The sequence below is a fragment of the Arachis ipaensis genome, chromosome B10 (assembly GCF_059453495.1).
Source record: "Arachis ipaensis isolate K30076 ecotype BB chromosome B10, ASM5945349v1, whole genome shotgun sequence".
Classification (NCBI taxonomy): Eukaryota; Viridiplantae; Streptophyta; class Magnoliopsida; order Fabales; family Fabaceae; genus Arachis; species Arachis ipaensis.
The window spans coordinates 112,561,958-112,582,149 of record NC_142435.1 but is presented as its reverse complement, the minus strand read 5'-3'; the positions used below and the strand labels follow the sequence as shown (position 1 = coordinate 112,582,149).

The 20,192-nt window shown below is 34.5% G+C and overlaps 3 protein-coding genes across 4 annotated transcripts; 1 reads left to right on the top strand and 2 right to left on the bottom strand.

Annotated features, from left to right (window-relative positions):
- Nucleotides 1-1,026: 1,026 nt before the first annotated feature.
- LOC107623659 (developmentally-regulated G protein 3) lies at nt 1,027-9,371 on the bottom strand. 2 transcript variants are annotated; one of them, XM_088509498.1, is made up of 11 exons: nt 9,290-9,371; nt 6,264-6,431; nt 5,465-5,518; nt 4,576-4,749; nt 3,879-3,950; nt 3,457-3,516; nt 2,751-2,860; nt 2,273-2,572; nt 1,916-2,107; nt 1,596-1,647; nt 1,027-1,479 (listed from the first exon to the last, which is right to left on the bottom strand). In XM_088509498.1, exons 2-11 carry the CDS (start codon nt 6,303-6,305, stop codon nt 1,429-1,431), a joined length of 1,107 nt encoding a protein of 368 aa, XP_088365624.1. In that variant the 5' UTR covers nt 6,306-6,431; nt 9,290-9,371; the 3' UTR covers nt 1,027-1,428. The 2 variants fall into 2 exon arrangements, with proteins under 2 accessions (XP_088365624.1, XP_088365621.1); XM_088509495.1 differs by lacking the exon at nt 9,290-9,371 and adding an exon at nt 8,441-8,905.
- A 3,911-nt stretch (nt 9,372-13,282) lies between these two features.
- Nucleotides 13,283-15,219, bottom strand: LOC107621045 (large ribosomal subunit protein eL6z). Its single transcript, XM_088509491.1, has 4 exons — nt 14,585-15,219; nt 14,276-14,382; nt 13,695-13,876; nt 13,283-13,601 (listed from the first exon to the last, which is right to left on the bottom strand). The coding sequence occupies exons 1-4, from the start codon at nt 14,842-14,844 to the stop codon at nt 13,446-13,448; spliced, it is 705 nt and encodes a 234-aa protein (XP_088365617.1). The 5' UTR covers nt 14,845-15,219; the 3' UTR covers nt 13,283-13,445.
- A 2,481-nt stretch (nt 15,220-17,700) lies between these two features.
- Nucleotides 17,701-18,519, top strand: LOC107621046 (protein FAR1-RELATED SEQUENCE 5-like). The gene has a single exon (XM_016323093.1). It carries the CDS (start codon nt 17,701-17,703, stop codon nt 18,517-18,519), a length of 819 nt encoding a protein of 272 aa, XP_016178579.1.
- Nucleotides 18,520-20,192: the final 1,673 nt, after the last annotated feature.

Here is a 20,192-nt window from a genome sequence, read left to right as displayed (position 1 = left end):
TTTAAATTAATTTGAAAAATGGATTTTTCTCTTGCATCATGTTCAGATCTAATATATGATATTGACTGGAGACAGATGATAAGATTGAAATTGAGTGCGGTGCAGCAGAAAATACCGACGTGATAGCTCGACTGGAGTCTCTGGATTCCAGTACAAATTCCTCCTCGTCATCATCTTTCGTTACTATCTGCAACATACTCCTCGTCTAAGTCCTCACCATCAACGTCTATGTCTTTTACTGGATTAGCCACGTGTATTCGTGGAGGTGTGAGAGGTGGGTCATCCTACACAAAGTTCGACTGCTCAGATCCACCACCGCCGACATTACCAGAAAGTTCCATCACTTATTCCACCATGATTCTCCTATAGATGTCAAATATTAGGTGCACATGCTCGTCGTCATGGAGACAAAACAGACGAAACCAAAAAACTCCATTTTCTATCGGTACTAGCATCCTATACCCCACCCTTCCGATTTCTTCTTCCGCGACCACCGAGATTACTCAATATAGACTCTTCAGTCCTATACCCCACCCTTCCGATTTCTTCTTCCGCGACCACCGAGATTACTCAATATAGACTCTTCAGCTCACCGAGTACGTAACAGAATAGAATTCTTACACTCAAATATCACCTCATTATGCCGATTTTTCATATGACAATTGAGATACACACTTAACCAAATATCCACTGCTACTAAACATTTTGGTTTATTTTCAAAAGAAAAAAATAAAGAAGAAATAGTGAAATGTTCAATAACGAATACAAAAAGTTACACATCATTTTATAACTGTTAAAAATTTATCGTTAAATATCTCATTTACACTATACACATTATAATTATTCACGTATCTCATTTACATTGTAGTATTAAACGAAATAAGATAAAAAAAAATACATTTTGATAAAAATGCTACAAATTATCTATTTCGATAAATATTTTAAAAAAAATCCCAAGGCCAGACTCAATTGACGTAATTTTAAAAAAATTATTTCTTTTAATATTATTAAGAGCTAAAGTACTAGTTTTCTTTCCAAAAGGTATATCAATATCAGTCGTACTATTTGACATGGATAAAGTTTGTCTGTATCTTGTTCAGAATTTCCGGCAAAAAACATACCAACATATCCACCTGAATCATCTATCTAAACAAAAACATGTTACAAGAGCAGCCCCAAATATCCATTTGTATCGGCATGGTCAAAAAGAGACATCACAAACTAGAGTTTTTTAATTACATCTCCGGACTGGAAATACTCAACTCAACTCCCAACTGAAAAAGGAAAGTAATTTGAGTGTGATTTAACCTCGGGGAAATCACGAAGAGATCTTCAATCACTGATTGGAAGTCTCAGTTCCAACTCATGCCCCTGTTATGTTTCCAAAAGATATCATCTTGAATACCTTGCAACAACACTTATAACTTCTTATACCTTCTTGATAATCTGAACCACGTCTTCATCTTCAAGTTCATGCTCCTGGTATGTAACAGCGTATTACACTTAGTATTAACATTTACTAATAAGGAAGAACAGAAGTAGAAATACAACTTTTGCGGGGGGAGCAAATAAGTGGAGTAAATTGAGTAGGTTACCTTGCCAACTCTTTGAGGCTTGTGCTTCGCACTTGAACCCCAGACCAGAGCACTGCATCATTCAGCAAACATATAAGCATTGGGTGAATGAAAGATACAGGGGAGGGAGGAGGAAGAAAGAGAAAGAAAAAAAAAATGAAGGCAAGGGGATCGGAATGGGAGTGTGGTGATGGGGAGAGGAGGCATGTTCATTGTTCTGTTTTATGATGCAAATTTAGGTGACCATGATTCAGAACATGTAGTAGCTTTTAACGCATACATGGAAAAGTCACAAGACTTCATGAAAAAATAAAGCTTCAAGATTGGGAAAGGATGCTCACTACTTAAACTGTTTAAGCATATCCTTGTGAATGCGATTGCAGAAGTCCTCAACTGTTCTTCTTTTAGATGACAATATTACCGGGTCCTCGTAGTCAGGATTCATCCCTTTAGGTTTAGTATAAATACGAGTTAAATTGAGATATTCCCAAATTTTCTCCAGAAGACCATCGAGGTTCCACTCCAGGTGTGCACTAAAGAAAAGTCAGAAAAACATATAACTTTTATAAATAAATGATCTATAAGTTAAGGCGACTATGGAAATGGAAGAAATAACGATCATTAAAAAATATGCTTCCTAGGGGAAAAAGGTTTGAGATATTTAGCATACAAGACCAATGATTTGAATGAAGAATTACCTGATTGGGCAGTAATGAGGTAGCTTATCCAATATCTCTAATTCCTCAAGTGTGATCTGATCAATCTTGTTCACAACATAGATGCAAGGCATGTATACTCTACTTCCCTCGATAACATCTATAAGGTCATCGGCAGTAGCATCATATCTGAGAGTAATATCTGCATTGTGAATTTTGTACTCACTACATATAGCCTTCACAGTGTCAAGATCCAAATGTGTGTTGGTAACCGTTGAAGTGAGGTTGATTCCACCTTTATCTTTCTTCCTAAAAGTCAGATTTGGTGGCTCTTTATTTAACCTACAGTCAATCAGTAAACAAGTTAATCAAAGAGAAACAAAGTAAAGAAGCTTCTTCCCGCATTTTTTATTTATTTATTTTGGGAGAGAGAGAGAGAGAGAGAGAGAGAGAGGGGGGGGGGGGGAGACAAGTGGAAACTTGCGTACATGACACGAGCAATTCAAATACAATTGGTTACCTTATACCAAATCCCTCCAGCTCTTTTTCTATAAGCCGCTTATGAGTTATTGGCTTTATGGCATCAAGAACAATTAAAATACAATTGCAAGTCCTTGCAGTACTGATAACCTGCATTTGCCAAGCAATATATAAAATAAAAATGTGTCTTTGCCACTTCCCGAAGTGTGAATGTGCCAAGTTGCATGGCGGATCAGTTATTAATTGCAAATCTATATGAATATACTTATATTAGTTGAACAACAACTAAGTATTAAATATTTTAAAATACAAGATTCAATGCTCGTGCAGAAACTTGATGGAATGAAATTTGCGAAATCTGAATCAATCTTCCTAAATATGTAACAATCATGTATGGTGCTGAAGACAGTTTCTGCCAGTGGAGAAAAAGACAAAAACATAGCTTACAATTATACACAGTTCTCTAAATACTGCCATTAAGAATCAAGAATCTTTGAAAAACAATTCTGCCATATGACCAAATATAAAACCACAGGTTCTCTAGACACTGAAATGTTTTCCATTGATATCACCACAGCATTCAGCAGATGATCAACGGAAAATTTTTTACAAGTTTCACAAGGACCTTTGATTACATAGTTAATTACTTACAAAAGACGTGATTTGGCTAATCAACATTGAAATTTTGTTGACATATATTATACTAAAATCTACTTAAAATTGCAATTAGAACAATTTTATTTTACCTGTCTTCCTCTACCCTTTCCATCTTTAGCACCCTCAATAATTCCAGGGAGATCCAGCAACTGTCACATGTAATTAAATAATTAAAAATTTATCAAAATAGTAAAATGTAGGATGATAAAGTTGCAAGCAGACAAAATCAATCATAAAGATACGGGATCTTAATTAATCAAGAGGTTCAAGTGCAACTAGATTTTGCTTTAAGTAACACAAGTTTTAAAGCTCACAAGCAGAATATCTTGACCTTGATAAGTATTATAAGTGAAACCTAAGAGAAAGAAATATGGTTTTATTTACTATGGCTCCGCAACCTAGTTGCATTCATATGATATCAATAACAGTAGAAAACCCTCTTATGAGGGATTTTTCACCAAGAGCAAAGATGAAAACATCATCAACATTAAGCTTTCTAATATTGTGGCACCTGAATTTTAGCTCCACGATACGTGATCACGCCAGGGATGCAAGTTAAGGTTGTAAACTCGTAGGAAGCAACCTACACAAACCAAAACAAGTAAAAGTCTTCAGGAAACTCTTTCACATAAGCTATTAAGCATATTAGATAATTCATAATTGTAATGCTGCCCGCTATCTTTTAAAATAAAAAAGGGAGCATCTGGTTGACACGTGAATAGACGCCAATGACCACTATTATAGTGTCCAAAGCAAAGAATAGTTGACAAACATCATGAATGATAGCAAAATGTAGAAGTTAAAATAAGTAACAGCTCATTTATACCATTTTATAATAATCAGATCAGATGATAAAAAAAAAAATAGAATGAACTCGAGATATAAATGGTGGGCCACTGCAGAAGGTCCCCACGGATTAGGATCTCCTAAGGGTAGATGTACTCAGCCTTACCCTGTAAGCAGAGGGGTTGATTCCAGATAAAAAACCTTGATCTCAATATCATAGGCCAACAACCTTACCCTAGATATGACATGCACCTATCCCATGCAATTTTATTTTATTTTTTAGAAAGAGAAAAAGAAACATCACTTGCAATATTTCAAAAACATGGTAGAACTCATAGAAGTGAAACACTGGCACACTGCGATATAAATAAATTAAATAGTGAAGATGGCAGTATATAAGACTCATAGAAATACATTCCTACCTCTGAAAATGTCCCAGTCAATTTATTCAGTAGAGTAGATTTGCCAACTGAAGGGAAACCCACAAGACCAACTCTTGAATCACCACTTTTAGTAACATCAAAACCTTCACCAGCACCTCCAGCACCTTTTGATGAAGGAGTAAGGAGTTCCCTCCGCAGCTTTGCCAGTTTAGCCTAGTACCAGAGTGGCCATATGTTTAACAATATTAAATCAACTAGCAGCAAGAATAGAATCACAGAAATACAAAAGTAAAAGATAACAAGGAAAATAATTCTAATAAAAAATAATCTTATTGGTGGTTGATTCCAAATAGAAGCAGAAGTGAAAACACCCATGTAGCCTTCAATATCATATATCAGAAAACTTTCAAACAAAGTATCCAAGTTAACAATAGGAGCCCAAGGCTGATGAAAAAACAATTCAAATATTCTCAACTTATATTTTAATGTTTTATCCAAATCGGAATACGCGTACGAGCTACATGCACCCAAAATTATAAATAAATCAATATGTAAATCAGTAGGAATCTTGTATCCAGCAACAGCTAGAAAGTGGAAACAAGAAGGCCTATTCCAAGAGTAGAATGAGCTTAGCCTAATAATACAACTTCCAATTGAATTTCAGGGAAAGGGTTTGAGTCATGAGTCATGAACCAGAAGCACGTCCAAATGCAATCTCTAGAGCAATTACTCCTACAAAATTCTACCAACTCATTCAGCATGACCCAATCATTCCAGTGCTTGGATGAAATTGATCACTTTCTGTCCCATATCCCATCTACCAACTCATTTAACATGACCCCATCATTCCAGTGCTTGGATGAAATTGATCACGTTCTTTCCCATATCCCATCTAACGATGAAGCACACAATGCAGAAACATGTTTACCTTCAGCAAGCCCAAATGATGAGCAGTAGCCTTGTTCTTTTGCGTTCTTGCCATCTGCAGCATAAAAATGACAATGATCATACTTGAAATAATAACTACAATGGAAATACAGCTGCTGCTTTGAACAATCAATACAGTTCCTCAGTTCTTGATTACCATATGCAGGGAGTAAAGGAAACAAAGCACATGCACAGAAATAATATGAAACCTTATCGTAGCTGTCAATCTCTCAAACTCAATCTATACATATTCAACCAGAATTACGACTTAGAGGTATCCGCAGTATTAGTTGTTTTAGTTTTAGCCTAAACATAAAAACTTCACTTATTCTGAGTAACAAGGAATTCATTACAATCCCATCTTACTTGATGCTTAAATATTATTGAACGTAATCACTAATCAGACGAAGTTGCAATATGTACTGAAATATGAACTCCAACGAAAATAGAATTTAGAAGTTTCTGGCGAGAATAATTCCGATTAAGGAACATTAATCACAATTAAGCACAGCTTCTATTCCAACTCTAGAAATGCATAGAGCTTCTTAAGAATCATATTAAGTATAAATCATTTGTATTAATAACACCTTAAAACTGGATCCTAGGATATGGCTTTAAAATTTCGTAATTCGTAATCAAACGGTAGTAACCCTACTACTGCAGAGGAAAACAACTTATGGATTAGATTGTAGTCCAAAAATGTTATACTTTCACGGATACGAATCGAGGCGTGCAACCAAGTTCCGTTGAGAATACAATGGAAGGAAGGAAGGAAGCATTAGAGACAAAGCATAGGGTACCTCATCTTCGATATCCTTTATTTTCTGCATCACGGTCGCCATTGTTGAAGGATGAGCTCAGAGGAAGAGAAGAAAATAGTTTCAGATGAATCCTCTTCAAGTATACCGGGATGATTAATGGTTACTCTCTTGCGTTGTGATGTGTCATGTTGGCTCTTAAGCTGGGCCCTGAAAACCGGACCGGTCATCAAACCGTTTTAGTCACTGGTTCACTGGTTTATTGGTCTAACCGGTCCAACCGGTGGTCCAACCAAAAAAACCGTTTTAGAATAAAATAATAAATAAATTATAAAGGACCAAAGATGAGGGTACTCCAAGAACTCCTATTAGATGCAACAGCATTCAACATTATACATATTCTCACACACACATACAAAGCCTTAACTCAAAGAACAACCACAGCAAGTGACTTGGAAAGAAAATGTAAACACCGAAACAATCACAAGCATACAGAACATGTGAATATTATTATAGCAAACATAATAATAAAATAACTCTTCTAATGCGTCTTCGAAAATATCCCAAATCAAGAAAACTACATAATCTGATCCACTTGATTCAGAAAGTTACATATATTAGAAAAATTAAGAATCAACTAAAAGAAAAAGAAAAGGAAAGCCTAGTTGATTCGATTCAATTGCTTGAGATGAAGAATCAAACAGGGCTGAGAAGCTGAGAGTTTAAATGTTAAACCTCAATATTCAAGTAACATGACTCCATTATTGTTATTATTACACCCTTCTAATGTCACAAATTCAATATATATTATAGTCCGTTGACACTTGTGTATTCACAACTTGGCCTCATCATTCTAATTCATACCTTAAGTAGAAGAAAAAGTCCCAATAAGCTTTCATTACAATTTTATCCAGAGAGTTGGGGCTTTGGTCCGGAGTTCATGCCAATGATAATGACGAGAGGGATGAATCCGTGAATCAGTAACATAGGCAGTGCAAATTTTAACAAAGTTCACCACAATGATTAACAACAACAAAAAGCACTGAAAGAACACTCAGTAATATAGGCAGTGCAAATTTTAACAAAGCTCATCACAGTGATTAACAACAACAAAAAGCACTGAGAACAGTGAATCAGTAACATGGGCAGTGCAAATTTAAAATTTAAAAGTTATCAATTTAAAATTTATCATCAAATACAATCGGTGAGCAAAGCCAATCAATCAAACACTGACTGAGCATTCTGTTCTGATTCTGTGCCTGGGAAGCAACAATTTACAGCAACAAATTTAACAAATCCTAGTAAAGTCCCGAGTTACAGCAAAAAGGCAAATTTATTGATTACCAATTCAGCAACATGCAGAAATACAGGGAGAAGGGAAATCTGGAAAAGAGAGAACACTAAACCAAAACATTAACCAATAATCACACTAAACCTGCAACCAGCAATTACAAAACAGCAACAAACATTAGTACATTATAAAACATTCCAAAACAGTGATGACACTAAACCTGCATAGTAAATAATCTCAAAGACAATCATCACCAATATCCAGCAAATAAACAACAAATACACAACAACAATTTAGCAAATAAACAAGAACAAGACCTAAATAGAAAATCCAACAAATTAGGTCGCAGCAACCAAACAATTTGACAAATTAAAACAACAGCAGCCCAACAATTTAGCAAATCAACTTAACAAATTCAAGAATAGAAAATCACAACAAAACAAAAAAAAATAAAAGTAACAGAAGAACACAAGAACAATTAGCAAATTAACAAGTTCACAATAACAGTTAAAAAATTCACTAATGCAAGTGGAATCATCATGCTAACATGTTTTCTGCAAACATGCTATTTGTACAGCTAAAATTTCCTAATTACTATGATCCAATTATTCTAATTTCACATGCAACCAACTTACTAAGTTTCTAAAAGCTAGAAATTATAAAACCAACCAGAAATATGGTTAAAGCATTTCATCAAACATGTTGAGTGCGGTAAAATTAAAACAAAATAAGAGAATTCAAAGCTTAATTTCAATGTGATAGAGAAGAGAACATGACTATTGTAACTTTAATTTAGTCTATGAAAAAATCCAAACCACTACAAATCAAATAATTACTTATTGTAATAGAAATCAGAAGTTGCAGAGTTTGAAGAAGAGTATTGGTGTTGTGTGAGTGTATTGTCTGGTGGCGGGTTTAGGGAACTCACGGCGGGGACAAAAGAGAGCAGCTCGACGGCTGAGTGGAGCGCGCGGGTTGGTGGCAGAGTTTGAAGCAGAGCAACGTGGCTTCCAGACGAACGCGAACTCGAACGGTGAACAGCGAGTGAACGCGAACGGTGAACACCGAGTGAACGCGAACGGTGAACACCGAGCGAACGCGAATGGCGAAGAACGCGAACGAAGACGCGAACGTGAACGGCAAACAAACGGCGACGGAAGCGCGGCTGAGCAGACAAAGACGACGGACGCCGAGCTCGAGGAAGCAACCGCGATCGGTGACAGCGAACAGGGGTTGAAGATTTGGAGCACGAGGGAAGCTAGATGACGGATGGCGAACTTTGAGTGCGACGGACGGCGGCAGTATGCCACTCCTTGTGGCGGTGGTGTAGGCTTACAGTGCTAGGGTTTTGTGGTTGGGTTGGGTGATTTCTCTGACTGAAGGAAAGAAAGGGAGAAAGAAACGAATGAGCTTCCCTTTTTGGTGTAAACCGGCCGGGTTCGAGTTCGATCCGATCGGCCGGTTCACTTCCGGTTCAATGGTTTTTTTTTGGTTTTATGATTTCCGGTTTTATATGTCTGACCGAATCGTTAGTGTTGTTGGTTTGCGGTTAAATTGGTTCGACCGGTCAGTTCGGTCCGATTTTCAGAACATTGGAAAACGGGAAGAAGATGCTAGAACAAAATGGAAATGGATCCTCTGCAGTGAAAAATCCACTTGAGAGAATAAAGTGTGATCTTTTACCTTTAATTCTATAAGTGGGACCAAAATTAAATATGAAAGAGAAAACAATGAAAGGTTAGATTAGACACTGGATACTATCCAATTTTTTTCTCACTGGAGAGGATCCACTCCCCAAATATGCAGACTTGCAGAGTGCACCAATGCTTACAGTAAGACGGTCCTAGGGTAGAAAAGACTACTCTGCTCTCCTTTTTGTTTTTGGGAAGCCCATAAGAAGGTACAGCCCAATTCATAAGGAAAATGTTGGTTGGGCTAGACTTTTTCTTGGTCCAGTGGCAATTATGTTTGGCTTATGACTAAAATGTTGATATATGAAATTTATGAATCTCTAAATTTTGAATTTTAATTTTAAAAGGTAAAGTGTAATTTTTTATTATTGAATAATTTTTTTTCATATTTTTTATGTCTCATTATAAAATAAATGGTAAAAGATCACATTTTTTTCTAAAGTAAAATTTAAAATTTAGAAAATCTAAATCCAAAATTTATGGAAGAGGGGGAAAGAAATGTGTATGTTTTAGGGTATAATTTGACAAAAAAAAAACTCATACTTGCCGCCATGCGACAGAAAGAAATATTTCATTGCATCGAAATAAATTAGTTGAAGTGGTAAATCATGGTGCCTCTTATTCTCTTAATGGATGAAAAATTCTTAGGCTTTGGATATAGGAAAGTAAATAAGAGGAAAGAAAATGAGAGGAAAAAAAATAGAAAGAAAAGTGAAATTATTTGTGTATTGTTTGGTTGAAGAAAAAATGAATGGAAAGAAAATAGAGAGAAATTTTTTTTCCGTTTAGATGAAAAGAAAAGTGAAAAAAAAGAAAATCATAATGATATAAAATTATATTAATACCCTTATAATTAAGTAAAATATAAATATTTTTATTTATTTATATTTTATTATATTTTATAAATATTTAAAATATTATAATTTTATCTAATACATATATAATGTTTAAATATAAATCTCTATTATAATAATATATTAAAATTATTAAAATTAAATTTATATTGATAATTATTAATAATAATATAACTATGGATAATATTGTAAATACAAACAAAATAATCTTTCTCTTCTTGTTTTCTTGCTTGGAATGGATGGAAAATTTTTTTAGTGGGACCCACACAAAAATTTTTCTTTTCTCTCATTTTCTTTTCATCATTTTTCTTTCCTGTTATTTTCCCTTAAACCAAACATAATGTTAGTGAGTACATAGTGTAAGAACTGTCCAATTCATCTAACGAATAAAAAAAAGATTTGTGACATCTATAGTCTCTCAAAAATATATGTGACATTAGTTAATTAAAATACGCATCATATTCATATCAATTTAATTAAAAGCACTTCATTTCATTCATATGTGTTCAGTTTGTTCAGGAATCGATTGTCAAAGGAGATTTAGATGGATAGTAAATACGCCATGAATGCAACTCAAACAGATGAAGGATGGAAACGGATAATACTTGGTTGTTCGAGGAACTTGGGGACAATAGTTCTAATATTTGTGTAATTTCTTTATGGTTCCATAAGATTGTAGCAAGAGACGATGAATCAAATGTGAGAGGAAGAAGCTCCTGGCTGCATTTACCGTTTCATAAGCCTATGACACCATATTAACGTTATGAGTTTTGCACTGCATCCTTAATACATCGGTGAAATCGCTTTCGTTAAAGATATTTCACTGACTTGAGCGTCAGAGTCCTTTTTACAAATACCACGCATGGGTTCGAGTTCACAAAAATACTTCACTTCTGAGCAAGATGCTTCAAGAGCTCGCAAGAACAGTGTGAAGCCAACCTATAGCACGGAAGAGTATCCTTGCTGGAACATTTGGCGCCTACCCTGGTAAGCAAAAATATAAAACGATTTGGGAAGCTACTAAGGTTGACCCACAAACCTTTTCGCACTCCCTTCAACTGGAACAAAGAAAAGAAAATATTAAGAGACACGAGAAACTTCAGAAACTTCAGAAAATCCATTAAACACTCAAATACTCGCAAAAACGCCCAAGAATTTAGATGTAGCTGGGATGGAGCGCAGTTGAGTTGAGTCAGAACCTTACACTTAATATAAAAAAACGGAAATTTTAAATAAAGTTCAGTAAAACAGAGGGTATACATATAAAAATAACCCTAGTCTCCCTTCCTCTCACAAACCCTCTTCTCACTGCCGTAAGGGAGAAATTCGACGCCAATGGTCGAACCATCCTTAATCAACTTCAGAGCTTTGAGCTCGCGAAGTGACTCGTTATCGCAGTAAGAAGAAGCACGCATTTTAATGTCAACATGCACCCAGTGATAGAAATTTTCATTTTTAACCTCAACCACTTTTTCTTTTTTCTTTTTCTCTACCTATTGTCAAAGCAAGAAGACAAAAAGACAAGGACAGGAGAACTAACCTTTTGAAGTCTAGAAGACCTAGGTCAAGAGTTTTGTCTTTTTCCAAGATAAAAACGACAATAAAGCATCACTACCACCCACTTAGTGGGTAATTCAAAACGTAACTATTCACATACTGTAATGAAAAGAATAGTCCAGATTTTGCCTAGAGAAATAAACATGAATTTATTGCAACCCGAATTACAAGGTGGAATCATTATTAAATTACTAAATTTTAAATTACTATTATTATTGTGAATATTTCATTTGTTTCGATAAAAACCCAAGCTTAAAAAATGGTAACGCGCATTGAGCTTGGGGGCTAATATATTTTGTTCATAATCGAGGTATAACTGCACGACAAAAGCTCAACTTGCTAAACGTAAGTTCGGCAAGTCTCTATGTACTGTATCTCTAATACATCTATAAAACCGGATTATACCTCAGTAGAATCAAACAAATTCAAAATAATTAACTCCTTAAATTTTGGTCCATTGAGCTTGGGGCTAATATATTTTGTTCATGATCGAGGTATAACTGCACGACAAAAGCTCAACTTGCTAAACGTAAGTTCGGCAAGTCACTATTTACTGTATCCCTAATACATCTGTAAAACCGGGTTATACCTCAGTAGGATCAAACAAGTTCAAAATAATTAACTCCTTAAATTTGGGTCGACGTTAAGAGGGCAAAAGATCACTAACACAACATATGACATTCGCTCTCGTTAAAGATATTTCACTGACTTGAATATTTCTTTTTGCAGGTACCACGTTTGGGTCCAAGTTCACGAGAATACTTCATACAAGAAGCTTCAAGAGATAAAATAAAAATTTAAATTAATAGAAGATGATATATAAATATTTATATATCTAACCTCGTTTTGGTACACACGAAAAAGAAATACTAGAGATAAAATAATCATTTAAAATTAAAAAGTTATAAATTTGTTCTCTAGTCTCTATTACTTGAAAAAGCACAATAGATTCGCATCTTTATAACATTTAGATTGTTCGCACATGTCTCGACCGAAATAGAAGAATAAGTATTTGATTGGTAATCAATTTCTTTTGAAATTGCCGAAAAAAAAGTAAATACAATTTACAGATCATAATTTTTAATACAAATATTGCCTACACACAAATTAATACAAACTATTCATAAACATATCACTTATAATTTTATTAAATATAATGTTTCATCTGCCACTGCACTTCCACCAGTAGTACCGCTCCATGACCCTACCATACAATGCTCATTTTCATTTTTCTTGCTCCACCACTAATACACCGCACATGCAATTCATCCTCTACTCATTATTCTAACTTTACATTCTTGAATAATTGGTTAGATTTACCTATGTCTCCCAAAATCCAATTAATCCTTCTTTTATATTTTATCACTATTTTTAACTCAAGTTCACGAGAATACTTCACGCAAGAAGCTTCAAGAGCCCGCACTGTTGCCCGCAAGAACAGTGTGAAGCCAACCTATAGCACCGAAGAGTATCCTTGCCGGAACAAGTTTAATTGTTTACGGTTTGAACGTTTTGTGAATTTAACTTAAGGACGTCATTGTTGCAACGAACGAGTCAAGTCCTGTGTTTTCTTTGTAACTAGGCCAACACTAGAAAATGAAAAAGAATAATTTTCAAAACCAATGAGAAGATCTTCTATCCGTTTCCTTTTACTATGCCAACTTTGAAGCCTAAAAATCATCAAATGAATTCCCACAAATGCAAAATTAAAGACAAAATCGCTGGACCAATCTGTTGATCCGCAAATGTCTATTATCAAAAGACAACAATTAGATCCAAGTCTTAACACAAAACAGAATATCAAAAAGAAATTCTAAGACTCTACTTTCCTCTAGAAGACTAATTCATGAGGCTTCTGGCCTTGCTTCAAAGAAAACCTAGCACCAAGGTAAAACTTCAAGTCTGGAACACTCTCGATGGCTTTTATCAAAGCAGAATCAACAGTCTTCTGGTCATCCTTCTTGTCTTGAGGGAGGGTCTTCTTCTCCTACATTTGATGCAAGATAGCACATGAGCAAATGCTGATAAAAACTGCAAGTGCCAGAAAGACAAATTAAACAAGAAATTTATACAAACTAACCTCCTTCTCGGACTCAAAGAACTCGCCTTCTCCCTTCTTTTTCTTTTTCTGGACTTCCTTTGAAAAGTATTTGTCATCGAATTTCTCCACGTTACAAGCAGACACATCTACTTTGGTTGATGTGGCAATAACATACGACTGATTCACACGTCTCAACGGAACTCCATTAATCTTGAAGGGTCCTGAGGAAACAAGATATATAAGACCAGAGGAGAGAAAAACTTCATTAATCCGCTAGCTTATTCGGACACAAGTTATACACAACACAATGGAAAGCAATATCAAAGGAGAAAATGTTGTCTATGCGTTGAAATCCGAAGTTTGAAACTGCAATGGACAACTTAATTCAAGCACTAATGCATTCAATTAAGTGACATAGGGGAGAAATGAAGCATCATCCACGTATTTTAAAAAAAAAAAAAAAAAAGGCTTATCAAGCAAAATCCGAAAAAACAGAAATACTCGCCCATAACAAAAACACAAAGCCAATGTTCAATATGATTTAAAACACTATTTTTCACTATAAATCCGAGACAATAACATAAACAGAAACTTCATTGAGGATAATGAGCAAGAGTTACCAGACACAAGAAGCAGCCCAGAAGGAAGCTGCTTGAGGAACACAACTCTCTTCCCCTTGAATCTTCCAGCAAGAAGAATCAACACTGTCCCAGGAGTAATGCTAGCCCTGAAAACGTGATAAAATAATGAAACATATAAGATCAATTGGATCAATAATCTAACCCTAAGATAGGTCAATCAATTTATAAAAATAGTAAAATTAGATAGCCAAGAATGCCACCATCCCAATCTAAATTCTCATTTCAGATCAAGAATTTTGTTTATCACATTTGACATCGAAAATTAGAAAGAAAAAAAAAAGAACAGACCTGAGTTTGGTGGGTTTGGGTTTGTGCTTGTTGACAAGAGGAGTCTTGACATCTTCAGCAGGATAGAACTTAGGGGGTTTTTGAGCAAGGGCCTGGGGCTTAGGCTTGGGTTCATGGACGGGGAACTTGCCACCGTTCTTAGCCTTTATGGCCCACAAACCCCTCTTGTGGTACATCTGAGACCGAGAGTACTTCCCGATCCCCCGCACCAGTTCAGGGTTCCTGCCGACCTTCCTTGCTGCTCTCTGCTTCGGCGCCATTGCTCTCGTTCTTCACTCAACTGCAACGCTTCCTTTTCCTCCCACAAAACCCTAATTCTCCTTCCTTTGCTTTATCAATGATCTTAGGCTATATATTTCGCTGTGCCTTACCCTTGTAGACCATCTAAGCCTTGCTTACCCTAATTTTTGTAGCTAATTTTGATATACATGTAGTATAATTAATTCCTTTCTGTACCATATTTATATCTGTCTAACATTTATTATTTTCTTTTTTTCTCTTTCCGAGTTGAATTTGTAATTACTTGAGATTATTTTTTGCGTAGAGACTAGAGACTCAGTCTTATTCTTAGCATTTACTTGTAATATTAAGAGTTGATTTAATAGAGTATTGACAAACATAGGCAATATTGGACTATTGATATAATCATATTTGATGGATTGATTTATAAATTAGTTGAAGTATGTTTTTGATTAGTTTGTTAATCATTAATTTATTGATTGTGTTATATTTTATTTTTTTATTTATTTAAATTAAAAATATTTTGTATTAATGACTAGTTTATTATAAGGTCTGTCTTTAGTAAGCTCAAATTTTTTGAGTTTTTTTAATAAACACAAAATATAAATTATAAATATATCCCACATGAAGGTTTAATAATAATAATAATTATTTTTTGATGTTTACCATAATTTTTTTTTTTTTTAAATTTAACTAATAAAACCCTTAATTCACCACACTCCACAGCCCCACCCCCAAACTCACCATACGGTACCTTAATTCCCAAATTCTTTTCCTGTTAACTCACCACCTACGTGACTCTCCGCTGGTCTCAGCCTTCGCCGTCGCTGTCCAGCGGAGCGGTCACCGTCCAATTCATCTCTCTGTGGTTCGTAGGCTCTCCCTCCCCGTTGATCGTTCAATAGCAAGTCATCCATCAAGGCCAGCGTTCACGTTGGGTCCAAAGGCGAAGCAATAATTGTGACTTTCCTTTCAAGTAATTTTATTTAAATGCCCAAATCCTTGATTGTTAGTAGTTAGAGTATTATTGAACGATGATATATCATCTTGTTATATGGTTAGTAGTTCGAGTGTGATTGAATGATGATGGCCATATTGTGATCTTTTATTTTTATTTTGGGCTGGAATTGAGCATTAGTGATTACTGAAGCAGGGATTGTATGCTATATTTGTTCTGTTCTGTGCTACAAGCATGTTGGTGTAGCTAAGATTCATGTCAATTTAGTAGTTATATGTAGCAATTATAATTCTCTATTATTGTGCTACACTTTTTTCTTATTTTTTTATGCTTCGGAGGAGGAAGGGGGTTTCAATGCTGTAGTGGTTTGAATAAACATAGATAATTGAAGACTGCGTGTATAAACAATGAGATGGAGACAATACAATGGACCTTTATTGAAGTAGGAACTAGGAAGCTCAGGTTGATGGTTCCAATAAACTTGTGCATTTTGTAATCTACACCATATTGTGTTGGCATAACTGATAAAAAAAATCAATAACTGCTGCTTAATTTGATGTTATAATACCCAATCTTAAGTATATACAGGTTTTTTAGCTTTGAGGGAAGCATATCAAAGAAATCTGATAATATATCTGAGTGATTCTCATGACTACACTAATATGGCTGATATGACTTTACTGATATTTTAATAAGATGTATATCCTGGATATTTTGTTGCACTAGGTTATCTGTATATTTTTGTTAGTGTTTTTTGGTTACTTCTAAAAAATCAACCTTTTTTTTTTATTTTGCCTGTAAAATATGCCGAGTTGAACATATCCAAGTTATTGTATAGTGCATGTTTGAGGTAGATAGTCATATTAGATGAGTGGAAGAGGAAATAAATGGGAAGATAGAAGGGTGGAGAGAAGCTTTGGAAGCAGTTTTCTTTATCTTATATCATTTATATTTTATATTAATAGAAGTAAGATAAAGTATACAGAATTTAAAGTTTCACATAAAGCTTATGATTCCTAGCTTAGATGTGCAAATTGGGGAGATATACTAACATCACAATTCAAACAGTTTGTGTTTCTTGATTTTTATCTAAGATACCTGTTTTCACACTATGTTTTCTCTTCCCTTTTTACAGAACCCACCTCTACTGCCAATTTATTTGAGAATTCCTTTTTCAGCTTCAGAGTGTCGTCGTTCTTTCTGCTTTCATCGTGCACCACGTCTTCCCGTCGTCCTCAGCGTCGTCTCCCCCTTCATCGCTACACTTCAAGAGTTTCAATGGAGCCTCAGTTTCAGGTATGAACTTGTTTTATTTAGCTCATTTTTTTATCCCTTTATGTTCTGCAGCATGAACCTATTTCGTTGAAGTCATGATTTCAATTTATGGGTTTATGTTTCTACTCAAATCTGGTATTTATTTTTATGATTCTGATTTCAATTTCTGGGTTTATGTTTCTACTCAAATCTGGTATTTGTTTTTATGATTCTGATTTCAATTTCTGGGTTTATGCTTCTGTTCATGCTGTTCTATTTTTTATTTATTATTGTTGTTTGATTTCTGTTCATAATTTTAATTTCTGAGTTTATGTTTCTATTTAAATTTGGTATTTGTTCCATTTTTTATTTGTTATTGTTGTTTGATTTTTTTAGTGTGTTTGTAAATTCAGAAATTAGTATTGTGATTCTTTTTGAAAATTCAATGGTTATTGGTTAGTTTTGCTTATTCGATTATAAATTGTACCTAATTTATGCTATAAATTGCAGGAAGTATCAAATAGTCAAAGACACACAAGTGATCAAAATGTGCATAATGTTAGTGATCATGTGGATGAAGACGCAACTTTTGATGCGGTGGATATGGATCAATCGCATAAACTCTCGAGAAGATATTGGTAAGATCGATTTCTCAGGTCTATCTATGGAAAATATTTGTCAATTGCACTTTGCTGATCTTGGCTTGGCATTCGAATTTTATAATTCATATGCCAAAACGAGGGGCTTCAGTGTGCGAAAGAGTAGGAGTAGAATAGTTGATGGAAAAGTTAGAGAAAAAACATATGTTTGTTCTTGTGAATGGTATAGATTAGAAAAATGGAACCACATGAAAAATCGAGTTAGGGAGCCAAAACCAGAGACAAGATGTGGTTGTATGAGTAAACTTCATGTGATCTTCAATGCGGTAACTGAGAGTTGGGTAGTGAGAGATTTTTGTGATGAACACAACCATGAGCTTGTTGTTCCAAAGTTAGCAAGAATGTTAAGATCTCACAAGAAAATGACTGAGCCTGACATTAGTCAAATGAACCATATGAAAGAGGTGGGGATCAGCATGCCAAACATATTTGGGTCATTAGCTAGCCAGTGTGGTGGGTACGAGAACGTTAATTTTTTAATTAAGGATATGCACAATCAAGTTGCGAAACAAAGAAGACAATTACCTGATGATTTAACCTCTGCAATGGCTTACTTGGAAACGCTAGCAGCAAGGGATCAAAACTTGTTCTATAGTGTTAAAAAGGGCAGAGAAGGAGTGTTTCGGCAAATTTTTTGGTGTGATGGCCGGTGTCAGTTGGATTACGATCTGTTCGGGGATGTGCTAGCATTTGACGCCACAGATAGAGAATGGAAAACAGGCTATGAAAATCCTGCAGTATTGAACCCTTCTGAACTCACAAAACATTGGGTCAAGGTGGCAGCAGAGATAGAAATCTCATTGATGACACTAATTAATTTTTAAGTAGTTAGATAACCAACTAATTAATTTAATTTTATTATATCATTTATTCAAAAAATAATTTTAATAAATATCATTTATTGTATCATGCGCTTTAATAATATCTGATGTGTATTGTTGGATTTGATTTTAACTTTATATTATGTGCTTTAATTAAATGATGTCATTACTTGTAATAAGTAATCAAAACCTATGATATTGAATCATTCTTAGTGCATAATCATTAATATGTAAATTTTGTCCTCTTTCTTGATCATTCATTCTGACTATTTTAACAGATATCAAGACAAATTCTCAAATGCATTAAAACTATAATAAAGTTCAAGTTTTATTCATTTTATTGAAAATTATAAATTTGTATCCTGATATTGATAAAAATAAAATAAAATAAAATAAAAATTTTTATTCAAGTTTTTAAGCCTATCTTAGTATAGTGCAGACCGCTTATGCAAATGGAGCACACTTTGAAAGAATAAAATGAACAGACAAAAATAAAATGAGTGTCACAATCTATTTGGCACCAAAGAATATTTAATGATGTTATGTTGGGGTTTTGTGTTTGATCTTGGCAACACCATTATTTGTTCCATGCTGTTAACAACAAGCACTATTCAAATAAGGGAATATTAAAAATTTAAAGGACAAATAATTTTTTGTTCACTTTATTTTGTTCCCCCAAGAAGTTAATGCATGCACTCTGATCTACTGAGTGCAAAACAATGAGAAAATGTTAAAAAAGAAAAAATCATGGTCAAAAAATAAAGAATTCTCTTCTCAATATAAAATTAGTAATTAACTAATAATCTTGCATCTCTCTGAAGAACAGAAATCTAGAATATTAGCATGTAAATAACACGTGAGTAATTACTCGTACAGAAGTACTTGACAATAACTAAGAAGCTTATGATAATTAATTAATCTTAAATTACTTAGTGTATTAGATTAATTAGACTCGTGCTCATTATAATGATTGTGGCGCTATCAGTTTAGTTAGTTGTTGCCTGTCTTGGTATATTACAGTGTTGTCAACCGTGGGATTGGGATTTACCACAGCAACATGGTTATATATATGAATTAAGAACTTTAAGATCCTGAACTTTTTAAATGGTCATTGGTTACAAGGAAAGAAAATAAAACATGGTAATAAAACATGACGTTCGATGTCAGCCTGGGAAATCAATGTCATGATAATATTGTATTTGTTAGATGCTGAATGTCTTTCATTTGAATCCATCGAAGAAATCAATTAAAGGCAATACATAATAATATCTTTAAGACAGTGTCATAGGTAAATCACAATGTCCTAACTTGCCTCCACAGTCTTCAAATTGATACGCAACAACTCTTTACGACTCTCAAAATTCGGAAAAGGAATGTATATACGCTTTTCCAGCCCTCGCCTGATTTGATTTGCATCAACATATTACATTGTATCAGTACATGCACATTAAAAGAGGTTTCCGACAGATATAACTAATTCATCGCATACTTCTATCACTTGCAATGCACATTAAGAAGTATAAGAAAAGGATGCAGAAAAGCAAATACAAACCTCAGTGCGTCATCTATGTCCCAAGGGATGTTTGTGGCTGCCAAAACCATTACTATTTTACGGGTACCATCTTCATTTGTGGAACTATTGTTTACACCATCAACCTGAACTAGAAGTTTAGACT

What these genes read in the sequence shown, in the direction of transcription:
- LOC107623659 (XM_088509498.1), bottom strand. Translation starts at nt 6,305, where the DNA reads ATGGCGACCGTGATGCAGAAAATAAAGGATATCGAAGATGAG. An exon ending in TGACTGGGACATTTTCAGAG is followed by an intron (nt 3,951 to 4,575) that starts GTAGGAATGTAT and finishes TGGTTTGTGTAG; the next exon opens with GTTGCTTCCTACGAGTTTAC. An exon ending in ATGCTTAAACAGTTTAAGTA is followed by an intron (nt 1,648 to 1,915) that starts GTGAGCATCCTT and finishes TGAATGATGCAG; the next exon opens with TGCTCTGGTCTGGGGTTCAA.
- LOC107621045 (XM_088509491.1), bottom strand. Translation starts at nt 14,844, where the DNA reads ATGGCGCCGAAGCAGAGAGCAGCAAGGAAGGTCGGCAGGAACCCTGAA. An exon ending in TGGGCTGCTTCTTGTGTCTG is followed by an intron (nt 13,877 to 14,275) that starts GTAACTCTTGCT and finishes TTGTTTCCTCAG; the next exon opens with GACCCTTCAAGATTAATGGA. An exon ending in TCTTTGAGTCCGAGAAGGAG is followed by an intron (nt 13,602 to 13,694) that starts GTTAGTTTGTAT and finishes CATCAAATGTAG; the next exon opens with GAGAAGAAGACCCTCCCTCA.
- LOC107621046 (XM_016323093.1), top strand. Translation starts at nt 17,701, where the DNA reads ATGGAAAATATTTGTCAATTGCACTTTGCTGATCTTGGCTTGGCATTC.